General features: G+C 46.5%; 1 protein-coding gene across 1 annotated transcript in view; it reads left to right on the forward strand.

Moving 5' to 3' along the window:
* znf407 (zinc finger protein 407) overlaps positions 1-21484 on the forward strand; it is a gene marked incomplete at its 3' end in the record, with an annotated part of 172962 nt that overhangs the window by 73161 nt on the left and 78317 nt on the right. The window contains 1 exon segment of the mRNA XM_080425935.1: positions 18528-18602. Coding sequence (XP_080282061.1) covers positions 18528-18602 — 75 coding nt within the window.

Genomic DNA, 21484 nt, shown 5'->3' on the forward strand with positions numbered 1-21484 from the left:
GGCAGGCAGGCAAGCGCCTTGGCAACAGGAGGCGCCCACTCCGAGCCAATGTGAAAATATTTGTCTAAGAATGTATGAAATGTCTACGGGGTCTGTTTCGTTTAAAAAAAAACATAAAGAAAAAGGGCCGTCAGTAAAAAAACAAAAAAGGCGCTGAGGTCTTTCAGACTTTTTTGTTTTTGTTGAGGAAAACGTATAGCCTTGACGGACTGGTTAACCCGTTCAATCCGGGAACGCGTCTCTGTCATTTTTAGATTTCTTTGGGCTATTTTTGAAAAATCATGAAACTTGTTGCTAATCTTGGAATATACATTTTTTAAAGCGAGCATTTGTAAAATATGTTGTTCCAGGGACCTCCAGAAGCAAAGATTTCAGTTACAAATCTTCAGTTACATATTCAAAGATTTAAAAAAAAATATCACGATTTTTCTAAAATGGCAGATCTACAAGCTCGTAGCGCGGCACTCGGTGCCGCGCTATGAGCTTGTAATATCTGCTATTTTTGAATAGCCCAAGAAATCGAATAAAAAATGACACACTTCATGCGTTCCCTGTCTTAATGGGTTAAGCCATCTTGTGTGTCTATCTATGACTCTTGTCTGTGTCGTAAATGTTTTCATCTGAAACTTTAACCCGTGCCATTCACTGGGATCGTTTTAGTCATAATTAAAAAGATGGTTAACGTGACTGTGTCTTCAATGCACGATGACTTCAGAATCGAGCTCTTTCCACAGTGGGATCAATGTTTTTGTTATACGTGTGGTCCTTAGGATTAGCTTGACCTGAAGCTAATTTTTACCATAAAGTGATGTAAAAAATTGCATCTTTTAACCAGTGACTTGAACCAGTTCAGTGAAGCAGCACGCAGGCACAACACACACACACACACACACACACACACACACACACACTCTCTCTCTCTCTCTCTCTCTCTCTCCTCTCCATGTATTGTAGAGGGTGAACACACTGGGTTCAAGGTTGTCCTCCAATAGAGACAGGTCCAGCTCCCTTTCAAACAACTCAAAGATAATTGTCAATAAAATTGATTTTTTTTTTCTCCTCTTCTCATATTTTCTACCCCCCCCCTCCCCTCCCCTCCCCTCCCCTCTTCTCTCTCTCTCTCTCTCTCTACCCATCTCTCCTCCTGCCCTCCTCCCACCCACTTCCCCCACTCTCCTCTCTCTCTCTCTCTCTCTCTCTCTCTCTCTCTCTCTCTCTCTCTCTCTCTCTCTCTCATCTCTCCTCTTCTCTCTCTCTCTCTCTCTCTCTCTGTCCTTCTCTTTTCATCTTAGCCTGATAAGTCTGCCCTGACTGCCAAGAGCACGGAGTATCAGTGCTCAATTTTTTTTTCTTTCTTGCGTGTATGCGTGTATGTGCGTGTGTGTGTGTGTGTGTGTGTGTGTGTGTGAGTGTGTGTGTGTGTGTGTGTGTTCTACTCCTCCTCATGCCTGCTCTCTCACAGTGCACTGAAGTCCATGTCACAATTTCTCAGGGAGGTTTTGATGTCTGGATGTCTCCTGTCGGCGCTCATCTCGTCTGCGCGGCGGCAGCGGGCCCTATCCGGGTCTGAACGGCGCTGCCTTGCTGCAGGTCCAGCCTTCAACGGACGATTAGTGTCGGAGCGGGCACTTTGGTCACAAGTTGTCGGGAGCGCTTATCGTGAAGATCAACAGCGATCAGTCTCGCTGTGCTCTACTCTACTCTCTCTCTCTCTCTCGTTCTCTGCCCCCCCCCCCCTCGTCTCTCCTTCACTGAACTGCCTCCACCTCCCCCCACTATCTCTTTCTCTCTCTCTCTCTCTCTCATCATCTGCGTCTCCATTCCTCTCCCCCTTTGCCACCGCCCCCCTCCCGCCCCCCTGAATTGTTACCCCTCAACCTATAGGGCTATCCTTCTGTCTAACCCCCCCCCGCACCCTCCCCTGTGTCTTTCTGTTTCAGTTTCTGTCTTGTCTTGATCAGTTTATCTTGCTCTTTCTCTCTTTCTCTCTCCCCCCTCTTTCCTCTCCCTCTCCTCCTCTTTATCTCTCCTCTCCTAGTGTTGATTTTCGACAGCAAATCTTGATTTAGTTTTAGTCATATTTTAGTCATCTGAAATGTTTTAGTTTTTGTCTAGTTTCAGTCGACAAAATATCATAAGATTATAGTCGACTAAATCTACAGCTGATTTCGTCGACTAAAACGTATGTCGGCGGTGCCTTGATGGCGTCGTAATGGCTGATTTTACACTGGTTGCATGCTGAAAATAGCCGATCTACAAGCTCACAACGCGTCGCGCTGCGACGCGTTGTGAGCTTGTAGATCGGCTATTTTCAGCATGCACACCCTAGCGCAACCAAACATAAAATGACTTGTCTTAGTTCTACTGACGAAATCAACCACTGCCTCCTCCTCCTCCTCCTCCTCCTCCTCCTCCTCCTCGGTGTCTCTGTGTGCCGTCAGGCCCCGTCTGTGGCAGGAGGAGCTGAGACGAGGAGTCATGTTTGTCCTGTCAGAGGGTTAGTGTCGGTATCGGGGGGGAGGAGGAGGAGGAGAGGGGAGGGGCTGGTTGGTATGACAGCGCCGGAGGGGCCGCTGGTCCTAGCAGAGTGCAGCCGTCACCCTGTGACACGCTCAGTGTCACCCATCCACGCCGTGACACTGTCACCCCGCTCCGCTCGCTCCTCGTGGAAACACCCGCCCGCCGCCCTCTCGCCCGCCCTCAGCCGTCGGCCTCTTCGCTGCCTCTACGCGCGCACGTGCACACGTGCACACGTGCCCACGCACGGAGAGTGTCTTTTCTGTCTGTCTGTTGGTCTGTCACTGTGTGAGTTAGCCTACTCACTCACTCACTGAGACACTGAGATATACCCCAACTGTTGGTAGAAAAGACAAATGGTTGGATGGGTGGGTGCGGAACGGGGCGGACGGACAGATATTGATAGAAGCAGATAAATGGGTGGATGGCATGATAGCTGAGTAGACTGATAGATGTCCTGAAGGATTAAGGAAATAATAATGGTGTAAATGGATGGGAGACAGACAGGCAGACAGGCAGACAGACAGACAGACAGACAGACAGACAGACAGACAGACAGACAGACAGACAGACAGACAGACAGACAGACAGACAGACAGACAGACGAGTTGATAGGTGGGGTAGATTGATTGATTTAAGTAGATAGCTGGATGGTTGGATAGATCGATAGATAATAGATAGGTAGGTAGGTAGGTAGGTAGGTAGGTAGGTAGATAGATAGATAGATAGATAGATAGATAGATAGATAGATAGATCGATAGGTAGGTAGGTAGGTAGGTAGGTAGATAGATAGATAGATAGATAGGTAGGTAGGTAGGTAGGTAGGTAGGTAGGTAGGTAGGTAGGTAGGTAGGTAGGTAGATAGATAGATAGATAGATAGATAGATCAGATGGATAGATAGATCAGATGGATAGATAGATCAGATAGATAGATAGATAGATAGATAGACACTATGTAGATAGATCAGATAGATCAGATAGATCAGATAGATAGATCAGATGGATAGATAGATAGATAGATAGATAAATAGATCAGAAGGATAGATAGATAGATAGATAAATAGATCAGATAGATAGATAAATAGATCAGATAGATAGATAGATAGATAGATAGATAGATAGATAGATAGAGCCTGGTGCGCGCTGCAGGACTAAATGTGTGTGTAATTTAATCTGGCCTTGGCGAGTGTGCAGCAGTGACAAATGGATGCTCACTGTGAAACCCCCCCATCCAAGAGACAGTATTAGTTTTTGCTTTAATTACCAGCCCGCAGTAATGTTTCCTATCCATAACTGTCGTACTGCTAGAATGCAGCCTGGCAGAGGGGTGAGGGGCCTTGTCTCTTCTCTCAGTGGGCCTCCTGTCTTCTCTCCCCCCATTCCGTCTATCCTCTCTCTCTCTCTCTCTCTCTCTCTCTCTCTCTCTTCTCTCCTCTCTCTCCTCTCTTCTCTCTCTCCCCTCACTCTCCCACACGCTCCACCCCCCCCCCTCTCTTCCCTCCTCCCTCCGCCTACCTTCCCCTCTGCACCCAGCGCATCTTTCATTTCAATATTTCAATATTTATGCCTCATCTGAGAAAGTTCAAAGTCACAGTAAGGAGGCGTAACTTTCTCCTGCCGGTCTGCCCCTGCCTCCCTGCCTCCCCGCCGACAAGTGCCGGACCCCACGGCCATGCCTGGCGGACAGGAGCGGAGGGGGGGGAGTGGGGGAGGCGAGCGGGTGACGGCTCGTCTCTCTCCCCCATCGGGGGGAGGAGGGCCCTCAGCGGGGGAGAGACGGAGAGATGGAGACGGGAGCGTTTGAGAGTCACGCCAGGGCACAAGGAGAGAGGCAGTGCAGCAGACAGACAGACAGACAGACAGACACTCCAGCTATAACGGCTAACTCTGCGTTGAACTCTCTGGAACATGGCGGCTCCACGAAGGAGACACTCCAGTTGATTCCAGTTGACCCGGTCCGGGTCCTGAGCCCCGGTTCGAGGTACACGTGAGATACACACGTCTGGACCCGCGCAACGCGTCTCCCCCCCGTCGTCGTCAGGCACATTAGCTGCTGTGTGGCTCTCACTGACCATCCCTCAGAAAGCCCCGGGTTTAATAAATAAAGCATTTGACAAGTCCGTCCTTCGCCATAAAGATCTGTGACAGCTGCCGTCTGGTAATAGATTAGCCTAATTACCAGTGTCCCGGAGTTTAGATCACAACGTCACATACTCAGCCCGCCGTCTCTAATAGCCATTACAGCCACTCTCCACTCCCCCTGCTCTTAATGTAAAGTTGTAAAAAAGAAAAAAAAGGAAAAAGGAAAAGGTCGTTCTCATTTGCATGCAAGGCTTCATTAGAATATGCGAATATGCTAAGGACAGGAGAAGGCGCTTTGCATGCGCAGGTGATGAATGGCCGGCGCATCACAGAATAGGCCGAGATGGAGCCTTCGTCACCCCCATCTGCATAGCACACTTTATTTACTTATTTATTTATTTATTCATTTACTTTTTGAGCACCCCGCTCGCATCTGCGATACATATTTGCGTCTGTTCTGTAACATCGTGACTGAGGGGGACCGTAGCAATTTAAATGCCCGTCCCCCCCACCCTCCCCTCCCCTTTTTTTCTAACCAACAGCCAGATTGGCTTTCTTTATTAAACGCTAACGGACGTTGCTTTTCTTTGTTTCATCACTTTGAAAAGAAAGAGAGATTTGTTTGTTGTGAATTCGCATGCGGCAGAAGAGCGCTTGTTTACCATTTTCGGTGAGCTCCGATGTGGACATAAACAAGGCATTAGGGAAGCAGAGATGGGCTGTTTGTTGAGCGGTGAGTCAACGGCAGAGCCGCCCGCGTCAGCGGCGTGAGGGCTAATTGTTGTTTGAGTGAAACCTTTCGCGGCAGGTTTTGTTTTCTCTCTCTTTTTGGGCGAGGTGGAGGGCGAGTTTCCAGTGGAAAAAAAAACTTCTCTCTCCGCTCTCTCTGTTGCTAGGGCGGCAGATGGTGGGTGTCAAGACAACGGCAACAATAGCCAAACAAAGACATTCTTTATCCCGGTGTGTGTGTATGCGTGTGTGCACGGCACGCACACGCATGCGTGCATGCGTGTGTGTGTATGTGCATGTGTATGTGCTTGTCTGAGAGGTGTAGAAGTGTCTGCTTTGAGTAGGAGGTAACAGCATCCATAATAGCGTTGCACACAACACATTGTGTAAATTATTTGGCTATACTTTTGCTCAATCTATACAAGCCCATTGTTCCGTACAATGAGAGACAGTGCAAATCGCTCAGCGCCTCAACAATAAAAATGCGTGCCAGGCCAGCAAGCGCTCTCAAGTTAGCAAACATAATTGTTGTGTGCTGTCAACCCGGCGTAGAAGACAGACAGTCACATTCAACTTGAGGCTATTTCAACTTTCCCCCAAACCCACAAGGCCAAGGGGTGGGTGCGTGGTTGGACCTTTGGACGATCGATTTTTCATACAATCTTCCTCCATCAACGCTTCTATGAGTCCCTGGGTCTCTTACAGGTCTCTCTCTCCTGATAGAATCAGTGAATATTAGATTAGCGGGCGGAGGAGGTTTATTTTTCCTCCCGCGGAGTGTGACCTTAGCCGCCCTTCAGGAGAGAGGCGGCGGTGGATAATGAGAGTGGTATGGCTAGCTAGCTAGCAGACAGGCAGCGCTGAGCGGGCGGGCGCTCCGTGCTCGGACAGACAGGCCTGACATCCACAGCTACGCCCTTCACTCAGCCGCGGCCGAGAGAAACGTCAATACGGAGGCCTTATGTTTTATGGATTATCTGCTTTAGCAAAACTATTGTGAGAGAAATACAACTCTCTCTTGTCATGTTCCTTCAAGTTCTTTTTAATGTGCGAGACCACTCGCCGACACAACAAGGGGTGAAATTAGAGAGGCTGTCTCCTTTTTTCTTCTTTTTCACTCTTTCCCCCGTCCGTCTCTTTTTTCTTCTCTCCCTCTATCTCGCCTTCAATGCCCTTTGTTCCTCCCTGCACCCCGCCGTGTGCTTTGATTCAGCAACAACTTTCCCTTCTTTTGCACATTTGGAGGAGCCTTGTTTTTCTTTTGGTGGGGGGGGGGGGGGGGCTGTACGTGGGTTTGACTCTATGACTCAGACAGATTGGGTCCGTGCTGCACATGGCATGTGGAGGTGAGACTAGAACACAGCCTGCCATGGTAGACGAGAGAAAGCTCCATTTCTCCACCGAAAATTAAACAGTCTCCGAGCTTCCTGGATCTTTTTTTTCCTCCTCTTTCTCTCCCTACATTGGGGATTTAATTATTTATTTACCCCCTTCTCTCTCTCTCTCTCTCTCTCTTTCTCTTTCTCTCTCTCTCTCTGCCTCGCCACCCCCCCCCCCCCTTTTTTTTCATACGTTTAATTTGTTCTCGGAGGACAGGCAGATACAGTGCACAGTAAACAGACTAAATAAATCATGTTTGGGCTGTTTTTGGGTCTCACCAGGCTACTGTTGGTTTTTATCCCCAGGAGGCGGAGAGAGGCTTGCTAGTAGTAAACGGACCTGAGCGCAGCCCTGTTATCCCACTTTAATCTGCCCACTGGGGGCCAGGGGAGGTCGGGGCGCGCTACCGCGACTCCATGGTCCCAGAAGGAGCATTGGAGGTTCCACGGGGTGGAGGGGAGGAGGTGGGCGAACAGAGGAGAAAGAAAGGCGGGGGGGGGGGGGGGGGGGTCGGCTTGTGGGTGTTCCCTCAATTAGGCCTGATCATTTCTTCGTCGTACGGCGGTGTCAACAATAGCCGATGTACAAGTTCGCAACGTGTTGCGAGCTTGTACGGCGGCTATTTTTTGCCGCACGACACCGACGTACGACTGGGTGTATATATACATTAGGCTCTTTAATAAGGCGGTACTGTGTCATTGTGTTTGTCTATTATAATGAGTCCAGCCTATAATGACATTGGTCAGCGAGTACTTGAGCAAACAGGTTATTAGAGTTATTAGGCCTTAAACTGACGTCATGTCACATTACGGCAACTGTAAAATAGAGACTTGTTAAATTGTGGCTAAATTATTATCCTTACTATTGTATTCATTGTGGAAATGATATCAATAAAATTAAAGATACAACTAGCACAACCCCCCCCACCCCCCCCATCGCCCTTCACCTCTTCCCCCAGCGCACGCACGCATACACATACGCACACGCACACGCACACGCACACGCACACGCACATGCACATGCACATGCACATGCACATGCACATGCACATGCACATGCACATGCACATGCACATGCACATGCACATGCACACGCACACGCACCTGAAGAGACCTCATAAACATAAGGAAACCTGCATTACAAATTACAGTACATCATAGAAATTGTGCAGCAAGCTTTTTAAAATACCAGTGCTGCCAGTGAGGCGCTTTGTAATTTATCCCTTCACGGCTGTTAGCTGCGCCGTGCGCGGTGATTTATTTGGTTTAAGAGAAGTTTTGTTTAGAGAGATAATGAGCAGGACTTCTCTTTAATGATTTAACACGGAGCGGTGGAAAGGAGAGGAAGGGGAAAAAAAGCACATATATTTTTCATATCTCTAACTGCACTGCAGAGAGGAAGTGCCGAGGAGGGAAGGGGAGAGAGAGAAAGAGAGAGAGAGAGAGAGAGATACATTAGCCAGAGAAGCTAACAGCTTTTAACAACCAGTGTTTTTGATTCGTTTTGCTTTCTTGTGTAAAATGAGACTTGTTTTTCCCTCAGTATTTTAGCGTGTTATGTATTTCACTGGAAATGTTTCTCGCTATACGTGTTCCGTCATCTACGCAAATAGTGTTTCCTCCTCTTTCCCGACCATCCATAAAAGTGAAGCTCGTTCCTGCTGATTCCACACAATCTGCCTTCGTTTATGAATTCATATTTGAAGCACGCCGCGCGGCTTCATGTACAACCGTCTGCACCTTGTTCTATCCACACCACTCCTTTTATCTCCGCACCAAACACAATCCCTATTCTACCCCTTCTTGTTCAGCGTTTTTAAGTTGCCCCCTTTTTTTCAGGATTTAAACCCCAAATTAAAGCAGTTAATTAGAAAATATAATGAAGTCGAATAGCGTATTATGCAAACAAGCGCCAATGACGCTCCGAGCAAAGGGGAGCTTTGTAACGTTAAAACTGCCATCGGCACATGGCGATGATGATATCAATAATAGATTACTTCATCAATCGCTGTTCCTCTTAAAGATGGAAATGTGCTGTCGGGAAAGCGACCGCATTTTTATTTTTCATTATTATGTTTTCATTTTTTTCCCTCTTTTCGTCTCCTCCTCCTTCCCCCCCCCCCCCCCTCCCCCAGCTGAAAGTGTGTGTTTCATCTCACATTAGGGTGTGCTCTGCATAAGTGCAGGTGGAACTTCTCTGCCTCTAAATGATCCTTTAATGGAACGGTGTGCAGCGGAGCCGGGAACTCTATGGGGCGCTGCCACCGCCAATGAGACAGTCTGCTCAATCAATCCGTCAAGCCCCATCACCTGCCTCAGCAGATGATCCAAAACTCTTTGGAAAGACAAGAGGGAGAGGGAGACAGACAGAGCGTTTTATGTACCTCGCTCTAAAATGGGAGGACACACACTCTCGCACGCGTGCAAAAGTACACACACACACACAAATTGGGCGCGCAAGGACGACACACACACACACACACGCATGCGCGCACACGCATCCATTCCACACAGCTCGCGCCGGCCGCGGTGGCATCCTTAAGTGAGAGGTGTCTGTTTTAGTGAGGGCCTTGACGTTGACGGGCCGTCAGAGCAACATTTTGCCTCTCCTTTTATTTTTATCAAGATCGTCTCGGAATAGATCAAGTGCTCGCTTCACTCCCGACGCGGGGCGTAAAAATCAATTCAGACGTCTTATTTATTTATTTCACCCCGCCCCAATAGCTGTTACATTATGGGAGATTTCCATAAGCGGATCTCTAAGAAGCCCGAGCGATATTGATGCGGAGTCACCCCTTCCTTCCATCAAACAAAGTGACAGCACCGCAAACTGCATTTTGCCTGCCTCTCTCTCTCTATCTCTCTCTCTCTCTCTGTCTCTCTTTCTCTCTCTCTATCTTTTGCTCTTTCCACTCTACTCCACTCTCCCCTTAGTTCATTCACTCTGCCTCATAGATGTATCCCATCTTTTTTCCATATCTCTATTCCCCCCCTTCCCTCCCTGTTACTGCTTGTCTTCACATCTCTCTCTCCCTCTCTCTCTCTCTGTCTCTCTATCAGTCAGATTGACACCACATTTTAGTTTCGGGTCATTTGAGAACCCGTCTCTCCCCCCAAAGTTCTTCATGGGCCTCCATTAGACACCTGCTTGGTAGAAGCGATGTTAGAAAGCCTCATCCCGGTGAACTAGACTCCTCCGATAAACTCCGCCCGTCTCTCCTGCTACCTGTCTCTCACAAAGTTAGTGAGTCTGTCAATAAGGAGGCTTATCTTGAAAGTTCTCTCTCTCTCTCTCTCTCTCTCGCTGTCTCTGTGTGTCTCTGTGTCGGCGTCTCCATCCTGGCTGTCTGTATGACTGCTCTCATGTCAGCAGCTGTCTCAGCGCTCCGGGGTTCTGTCAGGCAAGTGTTGGGCTCTGTTCTTCTGTCAGTTTACCTGCCTGTCAAAGCCACTCACTTTAGACATCTACTTCTTCCCATGTTGCCATCTCGCGTCAGGCTGGGTTCATACGACACAGAAAGCAGATCATTGCTCTCGTCTGATTATGTTTACTCAACGAGAATGAGATTTAGTCCTGGAAATAGGGAACTTTGGGGGGTTTTTTTTCCTCCGCCGCAGACCAAACATAGCCTAGCGATTTAAAATATGTGCCCATTGAAGCTTCAAATAAACTATTTTGAGTCTGTTTCAATTGTAGATGAGGGGGGGGGGGGGTTGGGGAGGGTACATGGGGGAGGACTGAATGACGGAGGTGAAACCCTGATGGAGAGAATGAGGATGGTGCACTCACGGAGAACGGAAATGTATTGAGATATTTTCTGCTGAGGTGGCGCGGTGGTGGCGGTGGTGTGTTGGCGCAAAACATGAAAAAAGAAAGAAAGATTATCGCTCCACGTGCTGCGTTCCTCACTCCCGCAATTAGAGCACGCAGTTGGTCACCTGACGGCGCTCGACCGGCCGCTGTTGGCACGTGCGGTCGATCGCGTTCTCAAACTTTTAATTGCAGGGTGCAGAAGAAGAAGTGCGGCGCGCACAAGGAGTTTCAAGTTTCTCTTTTTTTTTTGTGCCGAGTCGCTCTTTCCTTACGCTGGTACTGCTGTCACCAGGAATATTCAAGGTGCGCAAAAAAAAGACCCATGCCGGTGGTATCAGAAGTCTAAACGTCAAGGTGGGGTGTAAAAAAAAAGACAGAGGACTTTGACAAGGGGGGGCCTGTGGGGAGGAGGAGGCTGGAGGAGCGCAGGAAACGATAGGGGGAAGAAGACAAAGGGGGGGGGGGGGGAGGAGGCGCAGCAGAAGAGAAAGGAGGTGCAGCAGCAGAGATTGGAAGTTTGGAAGGATGCAGAGGAAAAGCATTCTCTCTTGCCAATGGCAGACAGAGAGGCACTGAGGGACAACGCATGGGAGAAGAAAATGCTAGGGGTGGCAGGGGACCGGAGGGAGAAGAAGGGGGCAATGGAGGAGGTGGAGGATTGGGGGGGTGAGGGGGGTGTAGTAGCAGGGAGAGCCGCAGGGGAGTGGAGAGGAGGGTGGGGTGGGGGGACGGGGAGGTGGGTACCATAGAACTGCTGATGGAAGGCAGAGTCACCGAGGGATAGATGGGGGGGGGGGGGGATAGAGAGAGAGAGAGGGGGGGGGATGGCGGGCCGGGGAGACGGAGGAGGAGGGGAGGTGCAATAAGTGGCGACGGAGGAGGAGACGGGGCGGGAGGACTCTGGCTTTGCTACCTGCTGCTGATGGCAGTCAGAGTCAGTGAGGGATGGAGGGCGCTCCAGCTGTGACATTAAAGCAGCAGGTGGAAGCCATCATTAGGACTGGCACAGGAGGCTGGATGAGCCCTCACACACTCATTTCTTTGGGGCCCGACGGACCACTGCAGTGCATAATACGCGTGTGGGGGTTATGCGCACGTGTGTGCGCGTGTGTGTGCGCGTGTGTGTGTGTGTGTGTGTGTGTGTGCGCGCGCGTGTGTGTGTGTGTGTGTATGCGCGTATCCGCGTATGCATGTACGTAACCGTGCGTATGTGTCTATTTGTGCGTATGCACGGGAAGTGTGTGGATGTTTGTGTGTCCCCTCAAAGGGAGCTCCCATACCTTCAGAGCACCCCCCCCCCCCCACCCAAAGGAACCCCCCCTCCTCCTCCCCAATCTCCCAAGCTTCAGTGCACAGCTCTGCGAGGGTTGAGTGGATCCCACATCTGGCACTTCTCTCATTCTGCCTAATGGCTCCTTGGTTACCTCTTTCGCCAATTTACAACACAGAACTTTGCTCGACTTCAGCACTAGTTTTTCAACCTTCCGAGTTTTATACCTGTCTTTTTTTTTGTTTTTCCCCCCAGCTGAAAAGTTCCTTTATACCCTTTCACCGGTCAAGGTCGGCTCCTTTAGAAAAAAGCATCTCTTATGAATATGTAAGGAGTTATAAGAATGTTATACGTGTAGCCACTCTTGTTTCTGGGTATAATGCTTCATTCTGGGCAGTGGTGTAAAGTAACTAAGTACATTTACTCAAGTACTGTACTTAAGTACAATTTTGAGATACTTTTACTTTACTTTACTTTTCCAATTGTCTATTATTTAACTTCTACTCCCCTACATCTCAGAGGCAAATATTGTACTTTTACTCCACTACAATTATTTGAAATCTTTAGTTACTAGTTACTTTGGAGAAATTATTACATTAAAACATACATTAACCACTATAGCTACTATTTCATACCAAGGCTATTTGAAAATAGCCGATCTACAAGCTCACAACGCGTCACATCGCGACGCGTTGTGAGCTTGTAGCTCGGCTATTTTCAAGTACTTTTAGTACTTTTACTTTTCGTACATTAAGTACATTTTGATGCCAATACTTTTGTACTTTTACTCAAGTAAATTTTGAATTCCGGACTTTTACTTGTAACAGAGTACTTCTACATTGCAGTATTGATACTTTTACTTAAGTAAAATATCTGACTACTTTTTCCACCACTGGTAAGGAAGCAGCTGACGCTATAGACGGCACACAAGTTGTGCAAAGTGTGTCACGTCTGACACTTGGCCATCCCAGCGTGCCTTGTGTGTGTGCGGCTCTCGGGATGGCGGAGATGGGGCGGGCTGTGCCGCGCGCCGCGTGGAAGCCGAGCCGCGCTCGGGGGAGGGGGGGGGGGGGGGCCCGTTTCCTTAGATCTACCCTTCCCTTCCGGATCCCTGGATCAGGCCTCTCCAGGAACACCGGCGGGCAAAATGAAGTTGTTTGTATCAAATATTGACACGTTATCTCTTTATCGTCAGGCGTGCGGGGAGGGGAGAGAGAGGGAGAAAGATTGTAACTGTGGGTAATTGAGCCGTGTCTCCCCTGCTTATCGGTAAAGCTCCGGCACGTCACGGAGCTAACGAGGTGTGGCGCGCCGATTAGTCTGAAGGGAGAGTCGAACGTGGTGTACGCCATCTTTTTCTCCTCTTCTTTTTTTTCCCCCCCGTCTTTTATTTTATTTTATCAAGGATGGATATTATGAGCCTCCCTGGAGGGCAGACGCACAGCCTTATTAGTTCAATTCATGGGGGGAGGAGAATTGATATGGATGAATGGCATGTTAAAGTATCCCTTTGTAACAATAACCATCAGGGCTGTGATCATTTGAGCTGATGATGCTGCCCAAGGCAGCACGGGGGGGAGAGAGAGCCAGGGCCTTGACCTGAATGGGAGGAGCCGCACTCACATGCGTCACACACACACACACACACACACACACACACACACACACACACACACACACACACACACACACACACACACACACACACACACACACACACACACACACACACACGAAGGGCATGGGGCAGATTAGAGGCTGCTTCAAACAAATTGATCTAAGCCCTTTACCATTCATGTGTGTGCTGTGGAATCCTGAGTGTTCATTTGACTCTGAGAGTGTACCTATGGCACCAGATGGCCCCATAACAAGGGTCCATTTGGTTGCGTTTCGTCGCCGACGGGCAGAAACCTCGTACAGTATCTCCATATTTTGACTTTTTATGGTTCGTAAATGAATGCCCTACTTAATCATTCAATAGTGTCACACAAAAGTATTGAAAATAGCAGATTTACAAGCTCACAACGTGTCGCATCGCAATGCGTTGTGAGCTTGTAGATCGGCTGTTTTCACTGTGTTAAAAGAATAAATGAAAGGAACGATCTTGGACATGCAAGGTTTCCACCACCCGACAGCAACGATCTGTACGCTCTCAGAGTTACAAATGGACAAATTAATACTCAGGATTTTGCTGTGTGGCCTCCGTTCAGTTTGTGTGTGTGTGTGTGTGTGTGTGTGTGTGTGTGTGTGTGTGTGTGTGTGTGTGTGTGTGTGTGTGTGTGTGTGTGTGTGTGTGTGTGTGTGTGTGTGTGTGTGTGTGTGTGTGTGTGTGTGTGCCTTTTAAAATATGCGTGCCTGTATTTCTGCGCACGTGTCCGCATGTGGTAGATCTCTATGTTCAGTGCATGCGTGTTTTAGCATCTGTGCATGTCTATTTCTGTGCATTTTTGTGTGTGTGTGTGTGCGACTGTGCGTGTGTATGCGCGTGTGTGTGTGCGTGTGTGTGTGTGTGTGTCCATTCATGAGGTCTGTGCCAGGTGGCTCCATAGGGCATTGCCACTCATACCACTGTAGAACGCTGAGAATAATCCACAAAAAAGAAAAAGGAGAGAGAGATGAGAATCTCACAACATGCCAGTTTGATTTGTAATCCTCGCTATCAAAGAATGCTAATTAAAATCATATTTTGCATATGTCTTGTCTTTCATGCGCATATGCAAATCACCCCCGTTGCCTTTCAGCACTCTGTAATTAGGTTTATGAAGGACAGCTGTAATACATAATTAACAGAAATGTTTGCAAGCTCTTTTTTCCTCTCCCCCTCCTCCACGTCTAAACGCGGTGACTTAAACAAGCACCCGTGAAGTGTTTCAAGGCCGTGCTTTTCTCTCAAATATATTGATTAATTCTTTCATGCTTTTTTTCTCCATCTTTTTTCCCAGAAATGATCTTAATTAGGCTGTTTGTTTATTTATAGATGATGCAGTCAGTCAGTGGCGCCTGCAGTGTCCCAGGGACACGTGCAGTTTTGATCCAACAATTCTATGTGAGTGTGTGTGTGTGTGTGTGGGAGGGGGGGGGGGTTAGTCATGCACTGGCTCCCAGTTTAAGTCCCAGGCAACATTCTGGACCAATGGATGGATTTAGTTAAGAGTGAGAGGACACAGAGTGATGATGGCAAATCAAAACCGTGAACCGTGTTTGAATATTTATACGGGGGTGTTAGTTAGCGTCGGCCTTAGGGCCACGGCTGGCAGACGCGACTTCTGGGCCGTGATGGGTTGGATGAGACAGCGTGTGTGTGCGTGTTTGTGTGTATGTATGTGTGTATGTGTGAGTGTAGCCAGACGTGGGGATGAGAGGGGAAAACAGTATGTGACACAGTGATGTAAACGGTGAAATAATTATGCATGTTTTTTTATTTCACGACAAACTGACGAGGCACACAGTTAGAAGGGGAGCTTCAAAACGGCATGCCGAGAGAGGATTTCTGGAGAGACACTTTAAAATCTTGACAGTTTGAACGGTCTATTGTTGCTAAGAAACTTGTAAATGCCCTTTCTCAACATCCAGTCAGCTGTTAACGCCACTAGGAAGGCGCAGACCCGTTGAAAGATACACTCACGACTACATGCAGAGTTTCAACACTCTTTTAATCTCATCGTGACACGATTACGTGGTTCATGTATTGTGCACGCTTCATTAACACCCATTATAAGGGTTCAGTGTTTGGAACTGTATAGTAAGTGTTTGGAACTATGGTTGCCCCGATGGCAACGTTACTTCGGAATTTTTCTTGTCCATGTTCACACCCTAAACTAATTCCAAATCAGCTTTTAAGCTGGTTTTGGCAATAAATTATTGAATATTGAACATTATATGAATATTCTTTGTATACAGAGGGAGTCTATGGGAGTGTCCTATTTGAAATAAATAAATATATTGAAAAAGCCTTGGGGCTGTGTCCAAGGCATTCTTTGTTTCCCCCCCCGAGCACAGCGTATCTTTTGAATTGTATTCAATGGGAGTGCTGCGTATTTACGCTATGTTGGGAACGACAGCAGCATGACCAACATCTATTCTGCGTGGCGCATTCACGTCCGGTGTTTTTATCTGGTTACCGAGAAAATGTGGATGTTTTGCATGGTGTTTGGCGTTTGAATGAGCATTAGAAGAGTGCCTTGCGTTTTCAGCAAGGGAAAATAAACGCCTTGGTGGACACAGAGCCTTAAACCTGTTTTATCCTTTTTTTTTTTTTTTTTTTTGCGCTGGTGTTGCACACTAAAAAATAGCAGATCTATAAGTGCAAAATGTGTCTTTAACACATTGACTGCCAGAGTTTATTCATAATGTACTCACCCCTGTGCCAGCAATTTGCGTGTTTTTTAATTTTTTAATTTTGTAATTTTTCATTCAAATAAATTCTCTGATTGTGGTGTTAAGCACATACGACAGTTCCACCAGTAGAGAGCAGCAAATCCACACATTGATCACCTCGCTCGCCCCCTCCCAAACAGGCCCACGTCAGATCTGGTCATTCACCGGATGTTATGTTTTCGACAATCCCTGATCCGCTGATCGGCCTGAAAACGATGTGATACACGAAGACGATGACTGTTAGTCACCCGGACCAAAGAAAATAGAAGTTGAGCTGTCCCGTATTCTGGCCGAAAATGACCGGAGAAAAACAATGTGACCCGGAAATGATTTTTTTTTTTTACATCCGGCTCCGGGTGAGTGTGACGTAAGTGGAAAACGAAAGTGCTGATGAGAAATAAACAGAGCCGTGCGATCACAGATTAAACAATGAAAATTCAAAAGAACGCATCAATGCGTTCTTTTGAATTGCTGGCACGCAAGCGATGGATTTGAAAGAACGCATCGATGCGATCTTGGCAATCAATGTGTTAAGCAGTAGTTCACCCAAAAATGGACTTATTTTCTATCAATTACACAACCCATGAAGCCTTGAATTCATGGAGATTATTTAGTTTTTGTCGAATTCCTGAGCCAATAATTTGATGACCGGCGGAGTTTCCGGTAGGAGACTCAAATGCAGGTCAATTGAGTCTCCTACCGGAGACATAAGCATCTTTCTGCCGCTCATCAAATGATTGGCTCAGGAATGTGACAAAAAATAAAAAAAACATGTTTTGGGGTGAACTACTCCTTTAATGTGACATGTTGTTTGCTTGTAATTCAGCTATTTTTGGCGTGCGACACTGGCGCGCAACCTAAGCATAAATCAAGCCTTTTACAGTCAGGGAGGGAGGGGGTTAGGAGGGAAGGACGGGAGGACGGAGAGGACTCTGTGCGCGCAGTGACACTGCCAACCACAGGACTGCTGGTTCAACTCCCTTCTGCCTCTTTCATGTAGCTCTGTCCACAGCTCTCAGATGTGGTCATTGTCTGTCAGAGGCACGATAATGGGAAGTGATGGGTGCTAAATGAAAAGGCCAGGGGATGAAAACGCCGGAGAGGCAGCGTTGGATCCCTGACTAGTTAGGTCTGTCATCCGTTCATTATGTTTTCACATGCTGTTTAGGAGACATAGTAAACTGCGGGTCCTAGACACTGTCAGGGCATTGTGGTCGATGGCTGAGCAATAGTGCCCCGGTATTATTTTTTTGACTGTGCGTGTGTATGCCACTGCACGTATCCTCGGATTCTACTGCAATGTTTGTACACACTTGGCACGTACTCTTCGTGTAGCCTTTGTGACACCCTCTTTTGTCTGTTTTGGAAACCACCAAAGATTGTGCTTGTGAACCAGTCACAAGGCGCCTGCGAAGTCACTGTGGTCACTTTTGTTATTGAGTTATTATGCAGGTCTGGAAATGGTGGGAAAGTGTGAATAGGAAATGAGTTTGAGTGTCTCGAAATGGGATTTTTCGCAAATACTGTGTGAAAGTATGCTGATGAAATGTCGGGTCAGCCTCGGTTCACGTTTGACCGCAGGCTATGAAGTTGTGGAGTCACAGTCCAGTCATATAATGTGATGTTCATAGTTATGAATGGTAGAATGGTTGTGAAAACAATATTCAGCTATACAGTGAGAGCGGTTGATTACCAGAATGTCCAGTCAAAATCTCCAAGTTGCACAATCACAATGTACTCTTGCAGTCATGATATTAAAGCAAAGTTATACTTTGGTAGAGGTTTGAGTTGTGTAGTAAGTAACCTTGCCACGATGTAACTGCAAATATTGTCCATGTCTTCAATGTAGTTGCTCCGTTGATTAGAAATGTATATTCCAAAATAGTTTAGAAGGAACGCAAACATCATTCTGCCAATATATTGTATAACATTACAAAACCTGACACAGCATGTTTTTATTTCTGGGTTTTTTTATGTCAAGAGGAAGTTTACATTTTTATATATACAAATTTATGTTTGTTTTTTTAATGTTGCAAATTGGCAGTATCCTTTTTGTTTGCATTTGTTTATGTGCTAATAGAGTGACACTTTTGGAATATAAATGTCTAATCAACAGAGCAACTACTGAAGATATCTCACCAATATGTACAGTTACTGTACATCATGTCAAGGTAACCACACAACCCAGACTTCTACCAAAGTATATATTTCTTTCTTTAAAGGCTGGAAGAAAACAAAAAAAGAAGTATAATGTTCAGGAAAACCCCTTTTTAAAGTTACTGCCTTTGAATAGGAAAGTTGTGTTTGTTGCATTACATTGCGGTTAACCCACATATCCCTCCGTGTGCTCTGTTAACAGGTGGGCCTTTGTTATGAAGAAACACCTAAGCACCCATCTGCTGGGAAAGCATGGAGTTGGCCAGCCCAAACTGAGGTAAGCTCCATGACTGCATCTGGGGTTGTCAACTACCTGCAATTCAAATAAGGGACACCTGGCAGAAAAAGATAACATCTCACAGTATATATTTTTGTATATTAACCCATTGAGACCTGGAACGCATCTGTGTCATTTTTTGATTTGAGTTAAAAGCATTATTTTACACTTTGGCTATTCAAAAATAGCAGATATACAAGCTTATACACGGCACCGAGTGCCGCGCTATGAGCTTGTAGATCTGCTATATTTGAAAAATCGTGAAAATGTGTGCAAATCTTTGAATATATATATTTTTAAAGCGAACATTTGTAACTAAAATCTTTGCTGCTGGGGGTCCCAGAGCCTTTGACTAGTTGTTTGAGCTGCATGTGAGAGTACGTCTACCTCACGTATCAGTCAAAAGCAACCATTCGCAGCTCTTACCGACGCTTACAAAATCTGCCGGGTGTCAACGGCGTGAGTTAACATAGGAATGACCCTGGCTGGATGCACATCAATGGTCCATTGTGTGACCTGATAAGTACCGTAGGTGTAGGCATACTGTCAAGATGTTCTGAAGCAGTCCAAAGAGAACGTTTGGATAACAGTGGCTGATGGATTCATGAACTAATTCAATTACAGAGGTGACGTCTGCTAGGTAAATGCATATGACAACACTAAAGTATCCCCATTATGGTAAATGGTGCATTTATATAGCGCCTTTTATCCCAAAGCGCTTTACATAGATTGTACATTACATTCACCCATTCATACACCAATGGCGGAGGAAACCATGCAAGGCACCAACCTGCTCATCGGGAGCAATTAGGGGTTCAGTGTCTTGCTCAAGGACACTTCGACACTAACTCTGGGGGAGCCCGGGATCGAACTGGGAACCTCGCGGTTCCCATCTGGCCGCTCTACCGGCCACTCTACCCCTTATGCAAGTAAATAGAATAAAAATCGATATATATTGTGGGTTAATAAATAGGCCTACATATTAAAGAGGTTTCAATCTGCGATCGCTCACATACGCATGTATGCACGAATGTGTGCGCTTGGCGTAGCGCTCCACTAGTTAAAAAATCCACAGTACACCACTGGTTAAAGGCAGAGCAACAGACAATGGACACCTTGATATATTTACAAACTAGTCTTCATCTAGACAACCACATACTGTAACTAAAAATTTGAAAAAGGCGGCTGTGTCCATGTAGCAGAAAGCAACTGAAGAAGGATCTAAATGTCTAGCATTCAGAACCAGCTATATTTGCAAAGCTCTGGTACACTTGAAATTAAATGTATGTGGAGGATTTAAGTGTCCCTCTATTTGTTTATGTTGAGCTTAGGTGAGTTCGCTGGGGTGAGTTGCACGGACTTGGCTTGCTGACGTGGCTAACATTAGCGGCTAATGCCGGTGATAACCGTAAACGAGCAAGTAATGGCCGACACTGATGTAAAGAAGGAAATGTAATAGAAGGTGAACGTGATGATGACCCAGCCACCACACAACACACGCTTAGTCATTGTAACTAACATGACCTGTTCACTCACATCAGCAGCACTACAGGTTTCTGCTTCGTTTGTGCAACTGCAGCCGTGTTGCTCCACAAAAGTTTCATATTTTCAACTGGAAAAAAAACGTTGTTTGTGCAACTGCAGCAAATGCTGCCATGTTGCTCCGCAAATGTCACGTATTTTAACTGAAAAAAGTATTGACATGATTTATTAGTCAATTATTTTTGTGTTTTTGTCAAGTGTCACAGATGTGCTACGTGATATAAATTGGTCTGGTAATTGGTTTACTTCCAACACCTGTGACATCAAACAAAACATGTTCTCTTCTGTATGGAAAATGTTGGGGGGGGTGCATCATAACTTTTCAAAATGCAGATTTCCAAAACGATAAAAAAAATAATGTTAATGGGATGCAATATTATACTAGAGGTACTTTTCTTTGTACAGCATTATCTGCTGCCCTCTCTTTAACTCTTAGCATACAAGTAAGAGTTAAAGTTACACAGAGGAGTTTGCTTTGGATGTCCTTCAACCGCTGTTCTGCAACCCTACAATTCTTAAGTTCTGTGTAACAAAAAGTATTTTATTTCACTGTGGTAGACATTTTTTACAATGTTTAGCATATGTGCGTCTACGGGAGTTTACGAGAGGTTAACCATTGAAATCTGCTGGTACCCAGACCACACTGTCATTTTCTTATGTTGTCTCTTAAACCCCAAGTCCAAATTACACGTGCATTTACATTTTTTCAATTCAGGCAGTTTGCCGACACTTCTAACACTTCTACAAACCGGATAAATTAGTCATGTGCACTATAAAATCATTTTGGTCTGGTGTTTTGGATCTAACGTCCTTCTTAAGTAATTTTCGCTGGGTTGCAAATTATCAATATTGAAAGCTGAGCGGGGAAAGATAAAATCAGCGTAATGCTGATGGTGACAGTGGATCCCCAGGGCAGCTAACGCTGAAGGTTGACTGCTCTTCCTGAACTCATATGGATGTGTGTGTGTGTGTGTGTGTGTGTGTGTGTGTGTGTGTGTGTGTGTGTGTGTGTGTGTGTGTGTGTGTGTGTGTGTGTGTGTGTGTGTGTGTGTGTGTGTGTGTGTGTGTGTGTGTGTGTGTGTGCGCGCGCGCGTGCGTGCGCGCGCGCGCGCGCGCGCGTGCGTGCGTGCGTGCGCTGAAAAGTGGAAGCATCCCAACCAAATCGAAATATTCCCTAATGAGTGAAATGGCTCTCAGTCACTCTGTTTCTCACCCATTTCCTCTTTACTGTCAAACTTTATCTGGCTGCCTCCTCCCTCGTCTGACTTTCTGCTCACCCCATCTCCCTCTTAAATTAAGGATGAATGATGTCGCACTTACCATTTTGTGTGTGTGTGTGT

The sequence above is a fragment of the Gymnoscopelus braueri genome (assembly GCF_963280865.1).
Source record: "Gymnoscopelus braueri genome assembly, chromosome: 4".
Lineage (NCBI taxonomy): Eukaryota > Metazoa > Chordata > Actinopteri > Myctophiformes > Myctophidae > Gymnoscopelus > Gymnoscopelus braueri.